Consider the following 19334-nt stretch of genomic DNA (forward strand, 5'->3'; position numbering starts at 1 on the left):
TTCAGGAAAATGGCTCAGCGCAGAGGGAGTGCCAGCTCACATCTAGCAAGAACAGAGTGAAAAGGATCTCCGATTCAATGGCTCACTTTCTCATTACATTATGGTTCTCCAGATTATGGAGTCTCGTTTACATGTGCCAAGCATTAGTGCATACATAGGCACAAACGCTGTGTTCTAGTTTATGCATGCACTTTCATTGATAACCAAGTGCTAATTAAGCAGGCTGGTGCAATCGCCGCAGCACTCTGCGCTGAAGGTGCACACCCATTTTGCTTGTGCCATGCTGCATAGCATGCTCTATGCTGAAGGAGACATCCATAAGTCCGACACACTCTTATTGGAATGCCCTGCATGCTGAGTGGTGGCTGGCAGTAGTGCAACACCACAGGATAGGTTGCCCTCATTGGAATCGCATGCAGAACTTTGCCAAGACATTCCAGCATAACCGTCGCCATCTTTCACCCAGGAACATTGCTTCAGCTTTATGGATGATACAGGTCGATTTCATGACACCTAGCTTTTCCTAGCAAAGAAGTTTATTATGCATCACTTAGGACAGCAGAGTAGAATGTGCACAATGGTAAAGAACAATTGAAAGAGTACCGCTGTTCCAGACTGCCTCGGTTAGGCGGCAACACGAGTAAATCAAATGTACGGTTTTGGGCAGTTGTCGCACACTGCTTTGCAACAGCAATCATGCGTTGGACGCCTGGGCGCATTTAGATCAGCACAAGCTTGGCACACTGTGGGGCCCCTATTAGAATAATGTGCAGATATGGTCTGTTAAGATGGCAAGATCTATCGGCGGCAGGTGCTTTTCCAACCCTCTTCATATTTGACATGTGTGCACATTACTAAGCAATAGGGATCTAATGTGCTTATTAAATGCCCAGCAGACAATACAGCACATACTCTATGGCTAGCAACTTGCTCACGATTCTACTTACCTGGATTCGTTACCAGCAAGCATTTACAAAGACTGACACTGCAGAGATGAGGCCGAAATGACCTTTATTTAGCAGCAGCATTCATTATGTGACAGTACGAAAATCTGCCAAATGAACAATGAAATGACGAATAAAAGTTTATACTCTGCCACGTTATATCAGAAATAAATGCAGGTGTATAGACTTTTTTTTTTCCAGTGCTCTAATAAAATGCCCATGTCACCGATCTCTTATAAAGCATTAATAGTGCCTGGCAGACAACAGCACTACAATGTACACCATATATCGCCGTGGAAAATGCAGCTCCAAAAATTGTACAAGAGACAAAAGCTAGTGTGTAACAATATAAAGCAGACAATACAAAACTAGATAAAAACAAAAGACTTCTCCAAAACAGAGTCTACAAGTTGACAGCTATATTACAGATCTTTATGGGATATTGCAGAAACATTATAAAGAAATTGAAAAGCATAAAACAGTTTAACAACATGCTTCATCCAATTTGTTTCTGTTTCACAACAGGCTCGAGCAAATGGTAGAAATCGCAACCCTAAACCTTCTGGAACACAGATACGTCGATGGTTCTTGTGTAGTCGCACACACACACTTGCACACAATTATCTGCCAGCTATTAACACATGTGGGCGAAGAAAGAAATGGCAGGGGAATTAATTATCCAGGGCAATTACCTCCTTTCATTTAGCAAGGTGAAATGAATGCAAAACCTAGACACATGGCACACAACAGTGCCCACCCGACAGTATACACAAAACATTGCTGGGCATGGCGTGTGTTAAAGAACCAGTTTCTTGGGAATCTCCCATGGGAATTCTTTGCGACCAAAATGTCCATATGCACTGGTGCTCTGGTAGATGGGGTTCTTCAACTGCAGGTCCCTGCAAGATAAAGCCACATTTCACCTGCAACACAGCTTCATTGAGGAAATACAAAGGGACAAACATTTTGGCAACTATACCAGGCCTAGTAGCTAGACAATGCTATCAGGAATACTGGAGGAGAATATTTACATGCGGTGCTAGCAGTTTAAATGCACACCAAGCTGTTATACTTCATTACAGTAGTCTATGAAACAAATGGTATCAGCTGAATCTAGATGTGATTAATCAGCAACTATGACAAAAGCAAAACATCCTCAGAAACACCTATGCTCAATGATACTTTGCCAAATAAGATTCCAATGTCCATTATGTTAAAAAGCACAGCATAGGCTGCCAGCTTTGCAGTTATCTTTCACACTGGTAATCTGCCTGTTAGGTCCTATTGAGAGGAAAATATCTCGAAGGTTGCCCTGGTGGCATGTGGTCACCAAGTTCCTCTCGGTAAACTATTGCAACCAACACTGTTAAAATTCAGTTGTGTGGTGTATCAGCTCCGTATCTAGGAGTTTGTACAAGCTGCCACAAGGCAGACAGCACACCAAAAAGGTAGTACTTCGCAATCCTGGATGGTATCCAATGTCAGTAATCAATGGCCCGAAGCTGAAAAACCAAAACTTTGGAAGGCAACACTGGTAGCTTGAGCACTGGAATGATGGGCTACAATACTGCAGTGTTAGGTGATGTATTGGTGGAGTCAGTTCCATGCCGAGGTTCAGTTCATTGGATCGACAAAATTTGGTAGGCATGTGCTATGCAAAAGATTTGATAGGGAGGCCGCTGTATACAGTAGACTTCCATTGATTAGACTCCGGTTGTAATTTGATCCCGACCGAAGGTCCCGGGGCCAAAGTCCATACGTTTCTGTTGGCACAGGCATTCATTATTTTTATCCTAAAATTGGCCTCCACCAAATAATTGGAACTTGACCGGTGAGCATGCACATACTGATAGCAACTCCTTTAGAAGGAGTGTCCAACTTAGCAGATCTCAAGAGGAAGCTTTAGCTCTGGCCCAACTCCGACACTGCCTATTCAAATACCGTATTTACTCACATAATGATCGCACTCGCGTGGTGATCGCATCCCAGAATTTTGTCGTCAAAATTCGTTTCTTTTTTATTTCCCGTGTAATGATCGCACCCCGAACTTGCCGCAGCGATATGTTGTGTGCCAAGTCTAGCTAATACTGATCGCGCTTACCATCTGTAGAATGCTACGCAAACGACTCTTCAAGATAAACCAAGCGGTCTGCACACACCAAACATTCTTAAATAGATTCCTCATTTCATTACTTTCGTCACTTCCCGCACTTCCATGACTAAAAAAAAGCTGCAACCAAACTTGCCTTTATTATGTGTAGGCTTTATAATGGTTGTGGTCAACAACAACAAAAAAGGCGCCTTTCGATTCTTCTCATCTGCACTCGTGGGCACGCAACAAATCGCGAGCGGCAACGACAGTAGCCACGTTTACACAGATACGTTAAAAGTGTGTCTTATTCATACGCCGACGCTTGTAACACAGCTAAGATTCACCCACGCTTAGCGGAAACGTGCCGTATTAGGATAGTAGTGAAGACAAATGCCGCAGTTTCCGCAGCATGCCGGCCATGTGTTTCTATGTCACTGGTAGCTAAGCGTGCCCATCTGTTTCTGTCCCCTCAAAGTGAACATATCTACGTTATTGCCGCAAACTTGCTGATATTAACGACATTATTCATTACTGATACGGCAGAAACTGTTTCAATGCATGTAATGTACTCATGAGAAGAAAAAAAAATTGCGTTCGGCTTGCTCCGCCGGCCGCCATTTTTGTTTTGTTGTCCCGCAGCAAATGCGGAACGAAAAAAAATTTGCGGGAAATTTAACCCACGTAATGATCGCACCCCTGATTCCGTGTCAATTTTTCTGACAAAAAAGTGCGATCATTATGCGAGTAAATACGGTACATGTAAAATGCAAAAACGTTTTTCCGAGATAACCACTGGACCGATTTTAATGAAATTTGTAGCATTTGAGAGAGAAAGTTAAATTGTAGTGACTGTTGGAAGCGGAATTTTGATTTAGGGCTTGCGTTTTCTTAAAAAGATTTTCAAATATTCGACAATTTGAAAGAAATAGAAGCACCAAGTTTACAAATTCATAGCTCTGCATCAAGAACAGATATTGCGGTTTTTTAAAAGGCATCCCTTAGATCATTCAAAGCAGACAAATTCGATACATCATTTTACATCTTATGTGAATTGGTTACGTTGTTTACAAAGGTTCTGCAAAAGCTGTATTTTCATATTACTAAATTTTTCTATATTCACGCGCAACATATCAATCTTGTCCGCTTTAGATGTACTATAAGATGCAATTCACAGAATTGTATTACGATTTTTGGTTGTTGAGTTAGAGTTGTAAACTTGATAGTCTCGCTTTTTGAAAATTTTCGGTTTTTGTCAATTTTTAATAAAAATCGACAACCTAACTCAAAATTTTGAAACCAACAGTCACTAGATTTTAAGTTTTGCTTTTAAATGCCACAAACCACGTCAAAATTGGTGCAGTGGTTGCCAAGAAAAACGAATTCTCCTTTTACATGTATTTCGATAGGAGCACCCGAGCTAAAGCGTCCTCTTAAGGGACAGTGAACACGAAGCAGTTATCCTTGCCGAAATATTTTTTTGGCCAGCCATAACAAAATCAAATGAAAAAGACACCTCACAATTAATTATTACAGTACTATTTTGCATGCTTTTCCCCTTGCTAAAAAATCGAGTGGGCGTTAGATTTCTGCATTTTTGGGGAGCTCCGGTGTCATTTCTATAGTTAGTTTTCTACTTTGAAAACATACAGTGGGTGTGTGTGTGGTTGGTTTGGAAAAGTGTTAGAATCTGGCAAATACTACTCAATGAATCAGCGGTGTTTTGGTGTCTTCTACCTTTTGTTTAATGCCTGCTGAACAATTAAACCAATCTTGTCATACTCGTCAGGGTTGAATTAATGGAAGTCAACTGTATGTGCATTCAAGCATTGTAGTTGGATGTCAGGCAAGCCTGGCAAATCCCCATGAACAGTCTGGGCCGCCAAGTCCTAGATGTCCTGCCACAGCATGCTGAGTCAAGCAGTAGGAGACTACCAAAAGGTGCTTGGCCATCAAGACCACAATATGCAATACTTGCAAAGTTGGTTGGAGTGAGGGCATTGCTCCCCGTCGGTGCAGCCAAGCACAACAAAAAGCAGAGGATGGATGAGAAGGCATAGTAAGGGCAACGTTTAATTGCAGATAAATCTGTGGATGCCTAGGCACATTCTGAAACATTGGAAGATGATTTGAGAAGTGATGCCCTACAGGACATACTTTATACCTTTCATAAAAGGTGTTTGAGGAGGTGGCACTAAGTCAAATCTCCTCGTGCAGTAATTTCAAGAATGCCTGGCATCCACTAGCAGGTACAACAAGCCAGAAGTAGATTCTTTATCATTGCGGCATCACTGTTAACCTCCATGTATAGTATGCAAATTCTTTTTTTGTAAAAACTATCGCTCAGTAGAATCGACTGACGTCTGAGCAAGTGTGCAGTGTGAATGAAGATGTATTTTTTTCAACCTTGTAACCCCCCGCTGTAGCGCCTTCCGGCAAAGCAGGGAAATTTTTGAATAAAGAAATATAAGTCACGTACAATGATGACCTAAATTGCAGTGACGCTACAGCACGCTGCTCAACATTTTGGACTCTGCCTGCACAGCGGCATGAAAACTCTGGCGCCACTGTGAGCAGAAGGAGCAGTTTTTGGTTTTTGCATTTCCAGAACCTCCCCAAAAATGAAACTAGTGAAAGGACACTACTCTTCTTGCCTAGTTCATAAACTAGTCAATGCAGTAGTTGCCAGCTAAGCCAATCGGACAGGCCAAATCAAGCGAAGCCTGCACATTTATGTGTGCACCTCATGCCTCCAACATTTCTTGATTAGTGTAATAAATAGAGACACAGTCTTGGGCGACCTTGGTTTCTGCTGTTGGGAATTGTTGCTCAGAATCATCAGCCAGCTCCACTCTCTCTGTCTGTGCAGATGCGGGCCGCGATAAAGCAAGAGACCTGTCCTATTTAGACATCTGAGTAGCTTATAAATGATAAACAACTGCTTTGAATCACCTGGTGCAACATGACAATGACAGTACTGAAACAAGGGAACAGCACATTACTAGATGTGCTATCGCCTTCAATACGAGCTGCAACACGAATAATTTTTTTTGTGTGGGTGCTGCCATGCTTCCATACAGTGCCCGTATGGCAGCATGGCAGTGTCTATACAAGAATGTTGATGAATACCGTATTTACTCGCATAATGATCGAACTTTTTGTCAAAAAAAAAAAAAAAAAAAAACAAAAAGTGAAGCAAATTCAGGGGTGCGATTATTACACAGGTTGAATTTCCTGCGAAAAGAAAACTTTTCTTTTCATCCCGCATTTGCTGCGGGATGACAATGGCGGCCGGCGGAGCAAGCCAAACGCGATTTTTTCTTCTTCTTGCGAGTACATTACGCGAATTGAAACAGTTTTTTCCGTATCAGTAAGGAATAATGTCGTTACTATTGGCATGTTTGTGGCAATAACGTAGCCATGACCACTTTGAGAGGACAGAAATGGAGACGGGCGTGCTTAGCTGCCAGTGACAGAAACCCATGGCAGGCACGCAGCAGAAACTGCTGCATTTGTCTTCACTACTATCTTAATCTGGCACGCTTCCGCCAAGTGTGGCCGAATATCTTAGCTGTGTAACAAGCGTCGTCGTATGAATAGGGCACACTTCTAACGTATCAGTGTAAACGTGGCTACTATCGTTGCCACTCGCGATTTGTTGCGTGCCCACGAGTGCAGACGAGAATCGAAAAGCGCCTTTTTTTTTGTTGTTGTCGACCAGAACCGTTATAACGCCTACAAATAATAAAGCCACGGCAAGCTTGGTTGTAGCTTTTTTTTTCATGGAAGTGCGGAAAGTGATGAAACAAATGAAATGGGGCATCTGCTTTAGAATGTTTGGCGCGTGCAGACCGCTTGGTATGTCTTGGAAGAGTCGTTCGCGTAGCATTTGACAGATGGTAAGCGTGATCATCATTAGCTAGGCTTGGCACACGACATATCGCTGCGGCAAGTTCAGGGTGCGATCATTACACGGGAAAGGAAAAAAAAAAAAATCATATTTTGACAACAAAATTCAGGGGTGCGATCATTATGTGAGTAAATATAGTATTGTTCTGTTTACTGGTAGCCCCCTGTTCACAAGAAAAATGGCTAGTCATTCTTATTATTGAAAGTACTGATGGGTGTATGCTGTATTGCAACTTCTATTGAGCACAGTCGTACGTACAGTGTTGCATTTGCTGAAGGAGAGAAGTGTGGCAATACAGCACTGCGCATTGTTTTTAAGGGATGCAAACATGGCGAGACTGTCCAAATAAAAAATGCAACAAATCTATCCATAGGCTGCCTAAAAGCAAGCAATTTTTATTGAATGACTGGAAATTATTGAGCAGGAGTTGCAGTGGAACCCAGTTGATACGTTCCTTACTTTTGCATTTTCCTGGCTGCTATGTTGCATTTTCGCGGTCCCGACCTAAGGCCTATTGACTCCTATGTGTTATGTTCCTGTTTTATATGTCGCCGTTCTGAAATGTTCCTGCATTTTACATTCTACTTAAATACGGTGGTCACATAAATTTAGCGGTGCAGAGGCAAATTCTAAACTACGAAATGCCGGAAGTATGTGATCACCAGTCCTGATAAGAGTGTCACAATGCAGTTGTAGTTCTTGATGGCGGTACTGCAGCGAAGCTGACTTCAGGGAGCTATGTCATGCAGTGAAGCATATTAGGAGTAGAAAGAGGCCACTGCCACATAACATAGTAGGTGTCGCTTAATTACACACGTGCGCAGAGTTGTTTCTGACATTGCTGTGGAAATTTAGGGCCTTCCTAACTGTTGGTTTTTCTTTCCATTGTCACCTGAAAAACGCATGAAGTGTATCTGGCTCGTGTGTTCGTTAAGGAACAGCTGCCCCTGTGCAGCAACTGCAGCTATCTTGCACAAGAATCATTTGGAACATTTCTTACAGCCATCGTTCTGCCTCCCTCGATATTCTAATAAGTGTTTGCATGTATTGTATTATGGAGAAGAAATTATTCCACAACTGCGAATGAGTGAATTCGCAAATCAAATAGCACAGACCATTTAATTCTTATTCAAAAGCCCTACTTCTGAGAGAAAGAAGATTCAGTGCACACATTAATTGTACTTTTATCTACCTGCAGCAACAGCATGACAATGGTTGAGATACGGACTGTCCAGGTCGTAGGCAAGCTATGCGCATGCAGCAACATGTTGACAAACTTGGGCCACACTCTCGGTCGATAACTTTAAATATGCTTTCACTTTTGCAATATTTTGCGACTAGCACTGAACGCACTGATGAGCGACAGCGTTCCTGTCACTGTTCCAAGAATGCCATCACCTTCGATTTAAATGAACCCGACGCTATTCCTGAAAGCGGTCATCCATCAATATGCAAGTCTGTTTTAGCCACTTGTCAAATAAAATCACCTATTTTCTGTTGAATTTGATATTTCGGACTCCCCATCATTCGGACTTCTACAGCGCTCATCTAGTCTGAATTATTGGTCAGTGTCTGTATACTGAGTCTTCCCACACATTTATTTTTACAGCTTATATGCAGAACTGGTAACGCTGGCCATTAATATAAATGCACACCCTAACACACTCCCACTTTGATCCCTCGGCATGCCAAGAGTGGGAAAGTGCCATAGAAAGGCATAGTAACTTACCTAATAATAATACCAGGCCGCAAGTCAAAATTCTTGTTCACTATCTCCAACAGTTCCTTCTGAGCGTACTTGGAGGTACCATAAGGTAGCACAGTGATTGAAAGTGGTTCAGCAATGCCTATAGCATACGAAACCTGCAAATAAGGAATGTGGAAGCGCGCTACTCAGAATGCATCATAGAGGAAATAAGTGGGGCAATAAAAGTTCTATGCATTTGATAAAGCTTCCTCAAGGAAAATAAAGAATGACTTCCTTAGTGCTAATGTCATGTCGCTTGCCCCCAAGTCTACAAAGCAGTGAAAAAGTTGCAGTTATATATGCGCATAACAAGAAACAAAATAGCATTAAAAGTGTGCACAGCTCACTCAGTCAATTGAATACAAGTCAGTTACAAAAACAGACTAAAATTGATGCAGCCCTTCTCATTATCGTCTGCAGCAAAATGTAGTGTACAGTTGTCAAACTCCATACAGTAAATCTTGCAACAACTAAATCTGTTAGGGCGACAAATGCTCTATTTGACCATGATGGAATGTACACCAATTCAGATCCCTGTGAAGACTGTTCTAAAGAAGCAAAATGATTGGCCAAAGCAGGGGAAGCAAATGAAACAGTTATTTCCAACTTCTACTACACAAACCTCTGGATTGAATGGAGCCTCGAAAGGCAGACTCCAACAGTGAGCAGGCGCTTGTGGCATGAAAGAAGAATTTTAAAATTGCTTTGGTAGTTCCAAGCACAGACAGCTGAAACTTTTGGGATACTGAAAGATGCTATAGTCAGCTATGAAACCTTTTGTGACCCAAATCAAAGCTTCTTACTCAGATGTCAGGAAAAGCAAAAAAAATGGCTGTGGCTTAGCTAAGGTTAAGCCCAGGATGCGAAGCATACTAGCCTTTATTTTAGTTGTTGAACCACTGTTTAGCCTGGTGAACTGCTGTTGCTTGGCTATATTTGGTTCGGCTAGACGAAGAAACAACTCATGCGTTACTCTGCTTCGCCTTCAAGAGTGGAACGCGACAGCGTTCCCGTCGACCCGCCAAGGGGTGTAAGACAATGGCCTACGGCGCAGCGACTACGCGCCCCGCATTGGACGCGGTGAGCGTCGAGCAACGCAGCGTTCGGCGCGGCAACGAAATGTGTGCCTGAGCAAGCGACGCACGCCTGAGCCTTAGAAACAGTTTGTTTCTAAGGCAACACTGCATTCACTAGAGGCGCTTTTGTACCGCTTTGAAGCATCGTACTCGTGGCTCAGTGGTAGCGTCTCCGTCTCACACTCTGGAGACCCTGGTTCGATTCCCACCCAGCCCATCTTGCAAGAGTTGAGCCAAAGCCACCTAGAAACAAGCGCAGCTGCTTATATACCGCCGCGACGCCGCGAGTTGGAGCCCCGTTTCTCCTCTGTCGTGACGTCACGGTGTCACGTGGTCAGCCTTGAAGGCGACGCCGCGAGTTGGAGCCACGTTTCTCCTCTGTCGTGACGTCACGGTGTCACGTAGTATTGAAGGCGACACCGCCGCGCCTGAGGAGCTGGGTTGAGCTCTAGTAATATGCTTCGCATAATAATGTAGACAGACTGTGCTTGGACTGTGACGTGTGAATGTGCCTTGCATTTACAGTGCTTGAGGAGATCTTATGGCAACTGTACACAGCATCATCATTCAAGGACATCTTCAAGGACAGTCCACGACGCCAGGTTATGCTTACACACAGCCACCACAGCAGGCAGTGTACAGAACTTTTGCAAGTAACTTGTCACAGCACAGGAACAGCACGAAAACTTGAAAAATTAAGAAAAATTCCCAGTACATATAAATGTCATTACACATAATCTGGCAGGCATAAAATGGAGTACCATTGTATGGTAGCCTTGTCAGTGCAACACACACTACTGTGACTACACTACATGAGTGAATGATGGTATTTATAGTTCCAAAGCAACACAGGAGCAATGAGACATCAAAATGACTGGGCTTTTGATGAAATGACGGGGTTGAAAGACTGGGCTTTGAAAAATGACGGGGCTTTGAAAGACTAGTTTAGGGGAGATGCTCCTCGAAAAACGTTTTTAATATTTGTACTAGAGAGTTGAAAATTCCCCCAAGCTTAGCTTTTCAAAAATTTCAATAGTTTTTGTGTTTCTGCTACAGTTCTTGAGTTATCTCTTGCACAACAGCAAAGTATCGTAATTTGCGGGCACTTTAATTGTGTATTAAATTGTCAAAAAAAAAAAAAAGCACTGCGCTGCAGCTTATTTAGCTCTTTGTAGACCACAAGGGGACAATATCTATCTAAACAGCACATACAATTAACTGGAAACATTAAAAAGAAAAAAAAAAAGGAAAAAGAAAAAAAAAAAACAGTCAAGCTACTCGGGAGTTGTCGAAGTTTGCGCAAGCATTGTGCCACCTACTCATCTTTACGCAGCCCAGTGTCATTATCGATGTTATGAAACTTCATCTGACCAGTATAAACGACAGCCCTGCGGCAACATGAACGGCTGCAAACGGCGGCGCAAAGTGAATTGATGAAACAAGCAAATTACTGCAGGTGGCGGCACCAGGTGCACTGACAACGTTTTGATCATTATAAGCTGTTATTGCTTTTTAGCACTTTATCCATCCACACTGAACTATTACCAACAGTGAACAACTGTACTCCGGTGGCGGATTTACATGGTGCGGGCCTGTGTTCTCGCCACTTAGTTCACACTGAAGCAAGATGCACAGGCCGTATTTTGAAAGCAATCCGAGATGGGGACACAGTGTGTTGAGTGCCGATAGCTTCGTGTGTGCTGTGTTTCCGCCGCTTAGTTCATGTTAAGCGAGAGGCTGCATGAACGTGAACTCGCTCGCTGCTGCAGGCCATATCTTGAAAGCAATAGTCTTACATGATGGTTGGGTTTCCTCGTTGGGTAGGCATAGAAATGATTACGCATTTTAAAAAATGAAAAGGGAACACGTAAACAATTTTTTCCAGAATCACGAAAATATTGTTGCACTATACTATACATGCTACATTAACAAAATTTGGCTTACATACTTGAAATTATGTACAATGCTAATACAGTCAAACCTCGATATATTGAACATGGATATATCGAATCATTGCGTATATCGAACACTTTCTATATCAATTGGAAAATTGCATGCATTTCTAATTTTTTATTTTGAACGGGGCTGGACGTAAAATGGATATATCGAACTCGGCCACCCCAGACCACGTGCACTCTGTTGACAGGCGGTGAGCTTTCCCGCAACACCCTCGAAGATAGCGGTGGTGCGATGGGTGTCCTTGACTGCTGCGCACTATAGCTACACACACAACGACAGCAGCACTGAGGGGCCCCATTTGAATGTAGCGGCATACACACGCAGCGGCTTGGCTAGTTCTGACAATGTGAACGATGCATTTCATTTGTTGCACTGACTCCTGGGTGCCGAGCTCTGCGCCTGCCACGCCTTACAAGAACTGGTGGTTTTGCATCTGCAAAGGCACGTGACAGCAAGTGCTCACTCGGCTCGGCCCAGACTTAATACATTGTTATTGACAGTGTTTTAATATACTTCGATCGACGGACGTGGAGATTGCACCAGAAGCAGCGGCCAAATGAAGACTCTGCTGGGGTTGATCCCACAAGCACTGATGTTGCCCTGCTCCCTACTTTAACTGAGGCTCTAGCTGCCTTGGCCCTTCTACACCGCTACTGCGGAGCAATAGAGGGCACCAGCCTGTCACTTGTGGATCATTTAGACTATGTTGAGGACTCCGTGTTTAAGCACGCAGATGCCAATAAGAAGCAGGCTACAGTGCTGCAATACTTTCAGCTAAATAAGTAAATACTTTGTGTGGAGCTTCAAGCGAGTATTTACTGCGCCACGATTGGGGAGAGATGGGGGATTGTTGTTCGGAGCGCACCCGTCGGTTGCACCGTGTGCAATTGGCCTAGGCCGCGCCGACTTCCGTCCGCCACGCGAAGTCTGCACAGTCTAGGCCAATCGCGCATGGCACAATCAAACACAAGCTCCGAACAACGATCCCCAATCACGCCCTTGGTTCATTGATTGATTTGCATAAGTTTTCTACGCGTTTCTTGCGTGATTTTATATATCGAATTCTGGCTATATCGAACAATTTCGCGATCACCGTGCTGTTCCGATATATCGAGGTTTGACTGTATGTATGCAGTGAAAGCTCGTTAATACGAACTTCAATAATTCGAACTTATGGATAATTCAAACTGTATGATTTTGTCCGGCCAAGCTCCACAGAAGTCTCTGTATAAAAAAGCCCGTTAATTCAAACGCGAGAAGGTTCCGCCACGGATAATTTGAACTACACGCCACTGTGCCGGCGGCTTGGCGCCTGGCACACGGCCAGAGAAATGCGCCTACTGCCTCCACACAAGGCTGAGTCACCTCCGGAACGTAGAGTACGCCTAGAGAAGGCAAAATCGGGAAAAATCTATCCAGGGCGGGGTCGGCCAGAAGGCAGCCGCGGCTGCCTCCTCTCCATTCTACGTGACCTCCGAGATTTCTTGCCTGTCGTGACTCTTGGAGGCTTTGCAAATCTTTTGTAGCTGCTAATGTTGTGCGGCAGATGGCGCGGCAAGCACCAAAAAACAGCGAATCAAGTGCGTCGCAGCTGCACTTGCAATCAAGAACCGACAAATCAGGGCCTTCGCCTTCCTTTCTTTAAATCACTATCACTATCACTCCACATGTTCAGCGTCTTTGTCTTGGCAGTCTTCATCGGTTGTCTACGTCTGTTTTCAGCTTAGGAGGTACCGGCCATCGCGATTATTTGTGATGGACCCAGAGCTCTGACAGTCGGACCCAGAGCTCTGACTTGAAGATGGCGTGTCCCCACAGCACATGCCATTACTTTCTGACACGCCAAATTTCTGGCATGCCCTACTGTTTCCAAATCGCAGTGTTACTGTTGTTCTCTTTCACTTTCGTTAGTTCGGACTTTCGTTAATTCGAACTGAAGCGGCTTCCCCTTGCGGTTCGAATTAACGAGCTTGTACTGTATACTTGAAATTGCAATATCGCTCAGCAGTAGTTGCAAAAACACAAGGTTATATTTTAGGGAATTTCAAAAAATAAGTTGGAGTGTCCCAATTTTTTTGCATAGTTCCAGTAATTGTACACACTGTTTATCAGATATCGACACATCACAATCTAAAAAGAGTTAACCTACAGCATGATGCTTTTTGTGAAAATTTCATATATAAAGTGCCCACAAATATGATTATATTTTGCCAATGTGCATCACACAACTCAATAACAGCTTTACAGAAACTAATGACATATTTGAAATCTGCATAAAAAGCTTTTTAACCCTTTGAAGGTTTCTGCCGTACAGGTACGGTTTCGCTCCTCCGTTTGAAATTTCGCGCCATAATGACGATGCGTGCTCACTGGGAGGTGCTGCCACTTCTTAGGACTTACAAAAAGCGTTTGCAATTTGTGCTACCTTCTTGCGGAGATAAACAGAACAGATTTCTAGCTTTAGCGCGTCGTGCAGACTGCGGCAACACCCCTTTTGCGGTTTCAGTTTCGCCACGTGATCGCAACAGAGCCGCCCGAAACGTCATTTTTCTCTTTGTCGGCACTCTCCTGCGGGGCGGTGGAAGTTGATTTCTATCTTGATTGGAGCTGTTCTAAGCTTGTTTTATCACCGCCGCTCGCGAGGTATTCTCGCTCTCAGCGACAACGCGCTTTCGCGAGAGGGTGCCTCAGACCTCTGCTCAAGGCAGCCGCACGCAGAGAAGATGTCATGTGTGTGCGGACACAACTTGTCGCTCCAAGAGGAGAAAAGACACACATTTTAGGTATGCAGACTGCGATAAGGCGCTGTGCGTAGACCAGTGTTTCAAGGAGTACCACACCCTGAAATACTATTGAACATTTTGCAGTTCTGAGTGATGCCGACACCAAAATACTGTTCCTAATTTTTATTTTACTATTTATTCTCGACTTTATACATTTTGTACATTCAAGATCCGCAATAAACTAATTTGACCCTCAAAGGGTTAATCAGCTGGATCTTGAAACCTATAGTAAAAAAAAAAAAGTTGTTCCGAGAAGAGTCTGCCCTTAATTTTGACCGCCTGGCACAACAGGCATTTCTGTTTTATGAGGGAAGAAAAACTACAAAGTGGCTACTATGATGCCCAATGAAGGTATCTATAATCAGAAGATTCATCTGCAGGCTCCTGTTCCAAAAATTAAGCTATTGCACTCGAACCCCACTACAATGAATGCCTCTTCAACGAAATTTCCGGTCCAATGAACGATTCTCAGTTCCCCATCAGTGGTCCATAGAAGTCAATGCATATATATATTCTCACCCCAACGAACACTTTTTCTTGTGCTGTTCTGCTTCAATGAAATTTGATGAAGCAATTCCAGGCTCAAAAATTTAATCTGCCGTCCAGGAAACAATTTTGAACACTTTCGTGCATTTTGGCACATAAAATTATGTATACAAGGTTTAAATCGCGTTGGCACCACCAGAAACTGCTACTGGTGACCGAGCATGGCGGCTGCCATTGCTGGATGGCAACAGCGATGAGACTGGCCTTTCTTTGCCGTTGGCGTGAAAATGTCTGTGCAGCTAGTGTTAGCATAGGTGTTAGCGAAACTGCACAGTTCATGTTGTGGACGTGTGGCCCTGCTTGGTTCACTCAGAGAAGCCTTTCTGTGTTTTAGCGTGCTTTTCGAGATATTGCCACTATGCAAAAAGCGATAGCTTTTATCCCTGGAGAATAAAGCTTGCATCCTGGCCAAAGTCTCAAGTGGATAGAAGAAAGGTGACGCTGCCGAAAAATTTGGAATTCACCCCAGTTTGCTGTCCACCATTCTCAAGTTTAAAGAAGCAATAGAGAAAGCACTTGCATTGGGCACATCAGTCAAGTGGAAGAAGCCGACATCGTCAGTGCACGAAGAGCTCGAGAAGGCTACGTACACGTGGCTTGTGGAGATGAGGGCACAAAAGATACCAATCAGTGGAACCGCCGTACAGCAGAAGGCCCTAAATTACACTTGCCTGCTAGGAATCAACGGCTTTAAGGCAAACACAGCTGGCTCAGCAGATTCAAAGCCCGCCATGACATTGTCCGCAAGGCGGTTTGTGGTGAGCCGTCATCGGCAAACATGGGCAGTGTATGTGCCTGGATGCCAACAAATGTGTCATCGTTGAAGGATTATGCCACATGTGACATCTACAACGCTGATCAAACAGGTCTTCTTTTTGTTTCTTTCTTACAAGATGCTGCCATCGAAAAACCCTCAAGAAAGGTCAGAGTTGCCACAGTGGCATACACAGTAATACGCGTGCGACTCTGCAAGTGTGTGTAATGCAGATGGATCCGACAAGTGGCCACCACTAGTTATCGGGAAGAGTGCAAGGCCCCATTGCTTCAAGGAGCCTTCCCATAAAATATGTGGCCAGCAGCTGATCTTGAATGATGCGGGCCATTTTCTCGGAATAAGTTGTTGCATTCGACAGCGACATGAGGAGGCAGGGCCAGCGGGTGTGCTTGTTGCTGGACAACTGCTCCGCTCATCACATCTCAGATGCACAACTCACAAATGTGGAGCTCAAGTACTTTCCGCCCAACTGCACTTCTATAATCCAGCCACTTGACCAAGGCATAAGAAGAAGCCTGAGGTGCACCTATCACCAGGGAGTGATGTAGCATCTCCTTTGAACATGGAGACAGGCAACGACACAAAGTTGGACCTCTACACGGCACTGCAGATGATGACTGCTGCATGGGTTGCAACCAGACATCCAGTCATCAACTGACCCTGCTGAGGATCCTGCCCACTGCACTGAAGCAGTGCCTCCGCTGGCAGAGGCAACTGTGTCCTGGGTGGCTTTTCCATATGGCGAAAATCTGCCATCCGGTGTCGAGCTGGAAGATTTCATTCATTGGTGTGATCGCCCATGAGGAACTGAGTGATGAGGACATTATAAAAAGCGGCCGTGACGAGGGGCAGTCAGATGAAGACTAAGTGCCAGACCTGCAGCCTCCACCGGCCACAGCACGTGTACTCGATACACTTAAGTCACCGTGCAACTAATTGCTGAATATGAAAATTGCATCATGATGCTCCTGGGAAGAAAGAGGAAGCAGTCGACACTGCTTGAATTTTGGAAATAAGTTTCTGTGGTCTGCCAGTTCAGGTTAGCTACACTTGTAAAATTCACTACGAAATTTTTGCTTCAACAAAATTTTTTTCGTGCACCATGAATTTCATTGTAGCGAGACTCAACCATACGAGCATTGGAATGATATTCCCCGAAGAATAGAGCTCCCTGCAGACCATAACAAGATGTCACCCCCCATCAATGGGTATACCCACTCCCTTTGTAAAGCAAAAGAACTAAATTGCAAAATTCCTTAAATGATAGTCGACAAGAGTACGGGCAAGACTGGATTTCATTTGCTTGGTGGACACACATGCTTTGTTTTTGGGTAAAACTTAAAAAAGTTATTTTTACATTGATCCAGAAGAACTTCATTACCTTACAGTTTACCAAGCCACCATTAATGCACTAGTGTGCACATAAAAAAAGACGAGTGCTGTAAGCAGAGAGCAAACCACTGAAATCCTGGAAAGACATTTCACTACCATATGTAAACGCTCACCCACCTGCACCAGGCATCGCTTGCAAATGCCACCTTTGACGAGAGATTTAGCTACCCAACGAGCAGCATAGGCAGCAGATCGGTCCACTTTTGTGGGATCTTTGCCAGAGAAAGCACCTCCACCATGGGCACCCCAGCCTCCGTAGGTGTCCACAATGATTTTACGACCTGTTAGACCAGCATCTCCCTGTGCATTCACAAGACAAAAAGAGATGGCACACACAAGATAAACCACTTTGCATACTGTAGTTAGGCAATGTGCAACAGTTGAAAGGACAATTTATTCTAAAATGCACTGAATATATATGGAGTCACCAGAACTGCAACATGCTCAGAAATTGTTATGAATGAATAAATGTACAAGTCTCTTCAATTGTGCACATTAGTAGAGCAGTGTTTAGATTAGCGTGAATAACACAAGGACACGAGCGAAACAATCACAAACACAGCACTGTTTGGAGGTATGATGTTTACGCTACGCATAAGAAATGCAAGGCTGGGATCCATGAAAGTCCCAGTGCTAACACCTGAAACAAAAAACGCGCAAGAGTAGACGAGAAAAGTGTGTGGTGCATTCTAGTTATGAGGTGTGTTCCTTTCTAGCACAGTATAAAACTATTAAATCAGTATGCACACATCAGATGCACCGTGTCCACTTGATCATTAGGCGAGGGTGCATTGCAAGGACCCAAGAAAGAACATGTATGCATGCTAACACAGAAGACTATTTAATTTCGCTTTTCAGTCAATTCGATCCAGACCGAAGGTCCCAGCCAGTGCCCATACATTTCCACGAGTCCAAAGTTTCATTATTTCGGTCCTAAAATTGACCTTTACCAGATAATTCAAACTTGACCAGTCAGCATGAATGCACCTGGCCCCTATGGTGACCTGAAAAGCGACCCCTTTAGTGGCAGCCTGTCCCGATAGAGCTTAGGGTACAGTGAACGCGTTGAACACATGTCATCGCCCATCAAACTCATACCTTCAGCCTGCCCCAGCAAAATTTTCAAGCAATAACAATAGTCTAATTACGGTATTGGCCTGATTCTAACATGCATTTCTTTCCCCAAGAAAATTGGGCGGAGAACTGCATGGGCGGTGCAATTGGATACGAAACTAAAACTGGGTTGTGGCGTTCAATTCTTCGTCCCCTAACATGACGGAATTGCAGCAAAGCTGTCTTTTGGAAACCAGCTGCGCCATTATGCAACATATATTAAACCCTTAACCATATTTCTTTTCCTTGCTAAAGAAAATCGAGTGCGCATTGGATTTCTACTTTGTTAAGGAGCTTTAATGTCATTTCTAAGCAACTTTCATACTTTGGACTCGTAGAAAGTGGGCACACATTTGATACAAGCGCATGTTAGAATTGGGCCAATAGTGCCAAATGAATCAGCAATGTGTTATGGCACTTTTTCCACATCTTGTTTAATTCGATCCACTAGATAATTCGAAAAAAGACTATAAAATGGTATACAACAGCCGACCAATTATTTAGACTCCGCAGGGATTGCCTCGAAGACAAATAACGGAGTCTGTGGGGAAAAAAAAACTACAAGTAGCCAGGAAAGTATTGCCAGTGGTTGCACTAAAACTGCGCCACCTGGCAACTCGAAAAGAGGTTGACTGCTTTCTGCAAGCCAAACAATCACAGGTTTCTTTGCAACTTTCACTGCCTGGCACTTGTTTATTCAACCAGAACTCCTGTTGATGCAGACAGCAAGGGTGGAGCTGGCACAATTTGAAGCTGCCTGGCAATTTCAAGCGACGGATAGTTGTATCAGAAGTCGTGCCAGTTTGACGTTTGACGTGTGGCGGTGTCTCCTCTCATGCTGCAACCATTCTCACTGCGTGGGCATGTTGAAGCTTCTCAGCAAAATGCTCAGACCGAAGAAGCTGTTGACCCAGGCCAAATTCGAGGAGCGCAATTGTAACCTTGCCAAAGCTACAAAAACGAAAATGCACATCTTAGGACCCCACTAGATCAGTGTGCG

General features: G+C 43.9%; 1 protein-coding gene across 1 annotated transcript in view; it reads right to left on the reverse strand.

Annotated features, from left to right (window-relative positions):
- Positions 1 to 992: 992 nt before the first annotated feature.
- The window catches only part of LOC126548099 (S-adenosylmethionine synthase-like), a 28290-nt gene continuing 9948 nt past the window's right edge, over positions 993 to 19334 (reverse strand). The window contains exons 7-9 of the mRNA XM_050196210.2: positions 17339 to 17521; positions 8673 to 8806; positions 993 to 1843 (exon numbers count right to left, since the gene is read on the reverse strand). Of these exons, the coding sequence (XP_050052167.1) occupies positions 1741 to 1843; positions 8673 to 8806; positions 17339 to 17521 (420 nt within the window). The 3' untranslated portion in view covers positions 993 to 1740. The remainder of the gene's footprint in view (positions 1844 to 8672; positions 8807 to 17338; positions 17522 to 19334) is intronic.

This window comes from Dermacentor andersoni, chromosome 1 (assembly GCF_023375885.2).
Source record: "Dermacentor andersoni chromosome 1, qqDerAnde1_hic_scaffold, whole genome shotgun sequence".
Classification (NCBI taxonomy): domain Eukaryota; kingdom Metazoa; phylum Arthropoda; class Arachnida; order Ixodida; family Ixodidae; genus Dermacentor; species Dermacentor andersoni.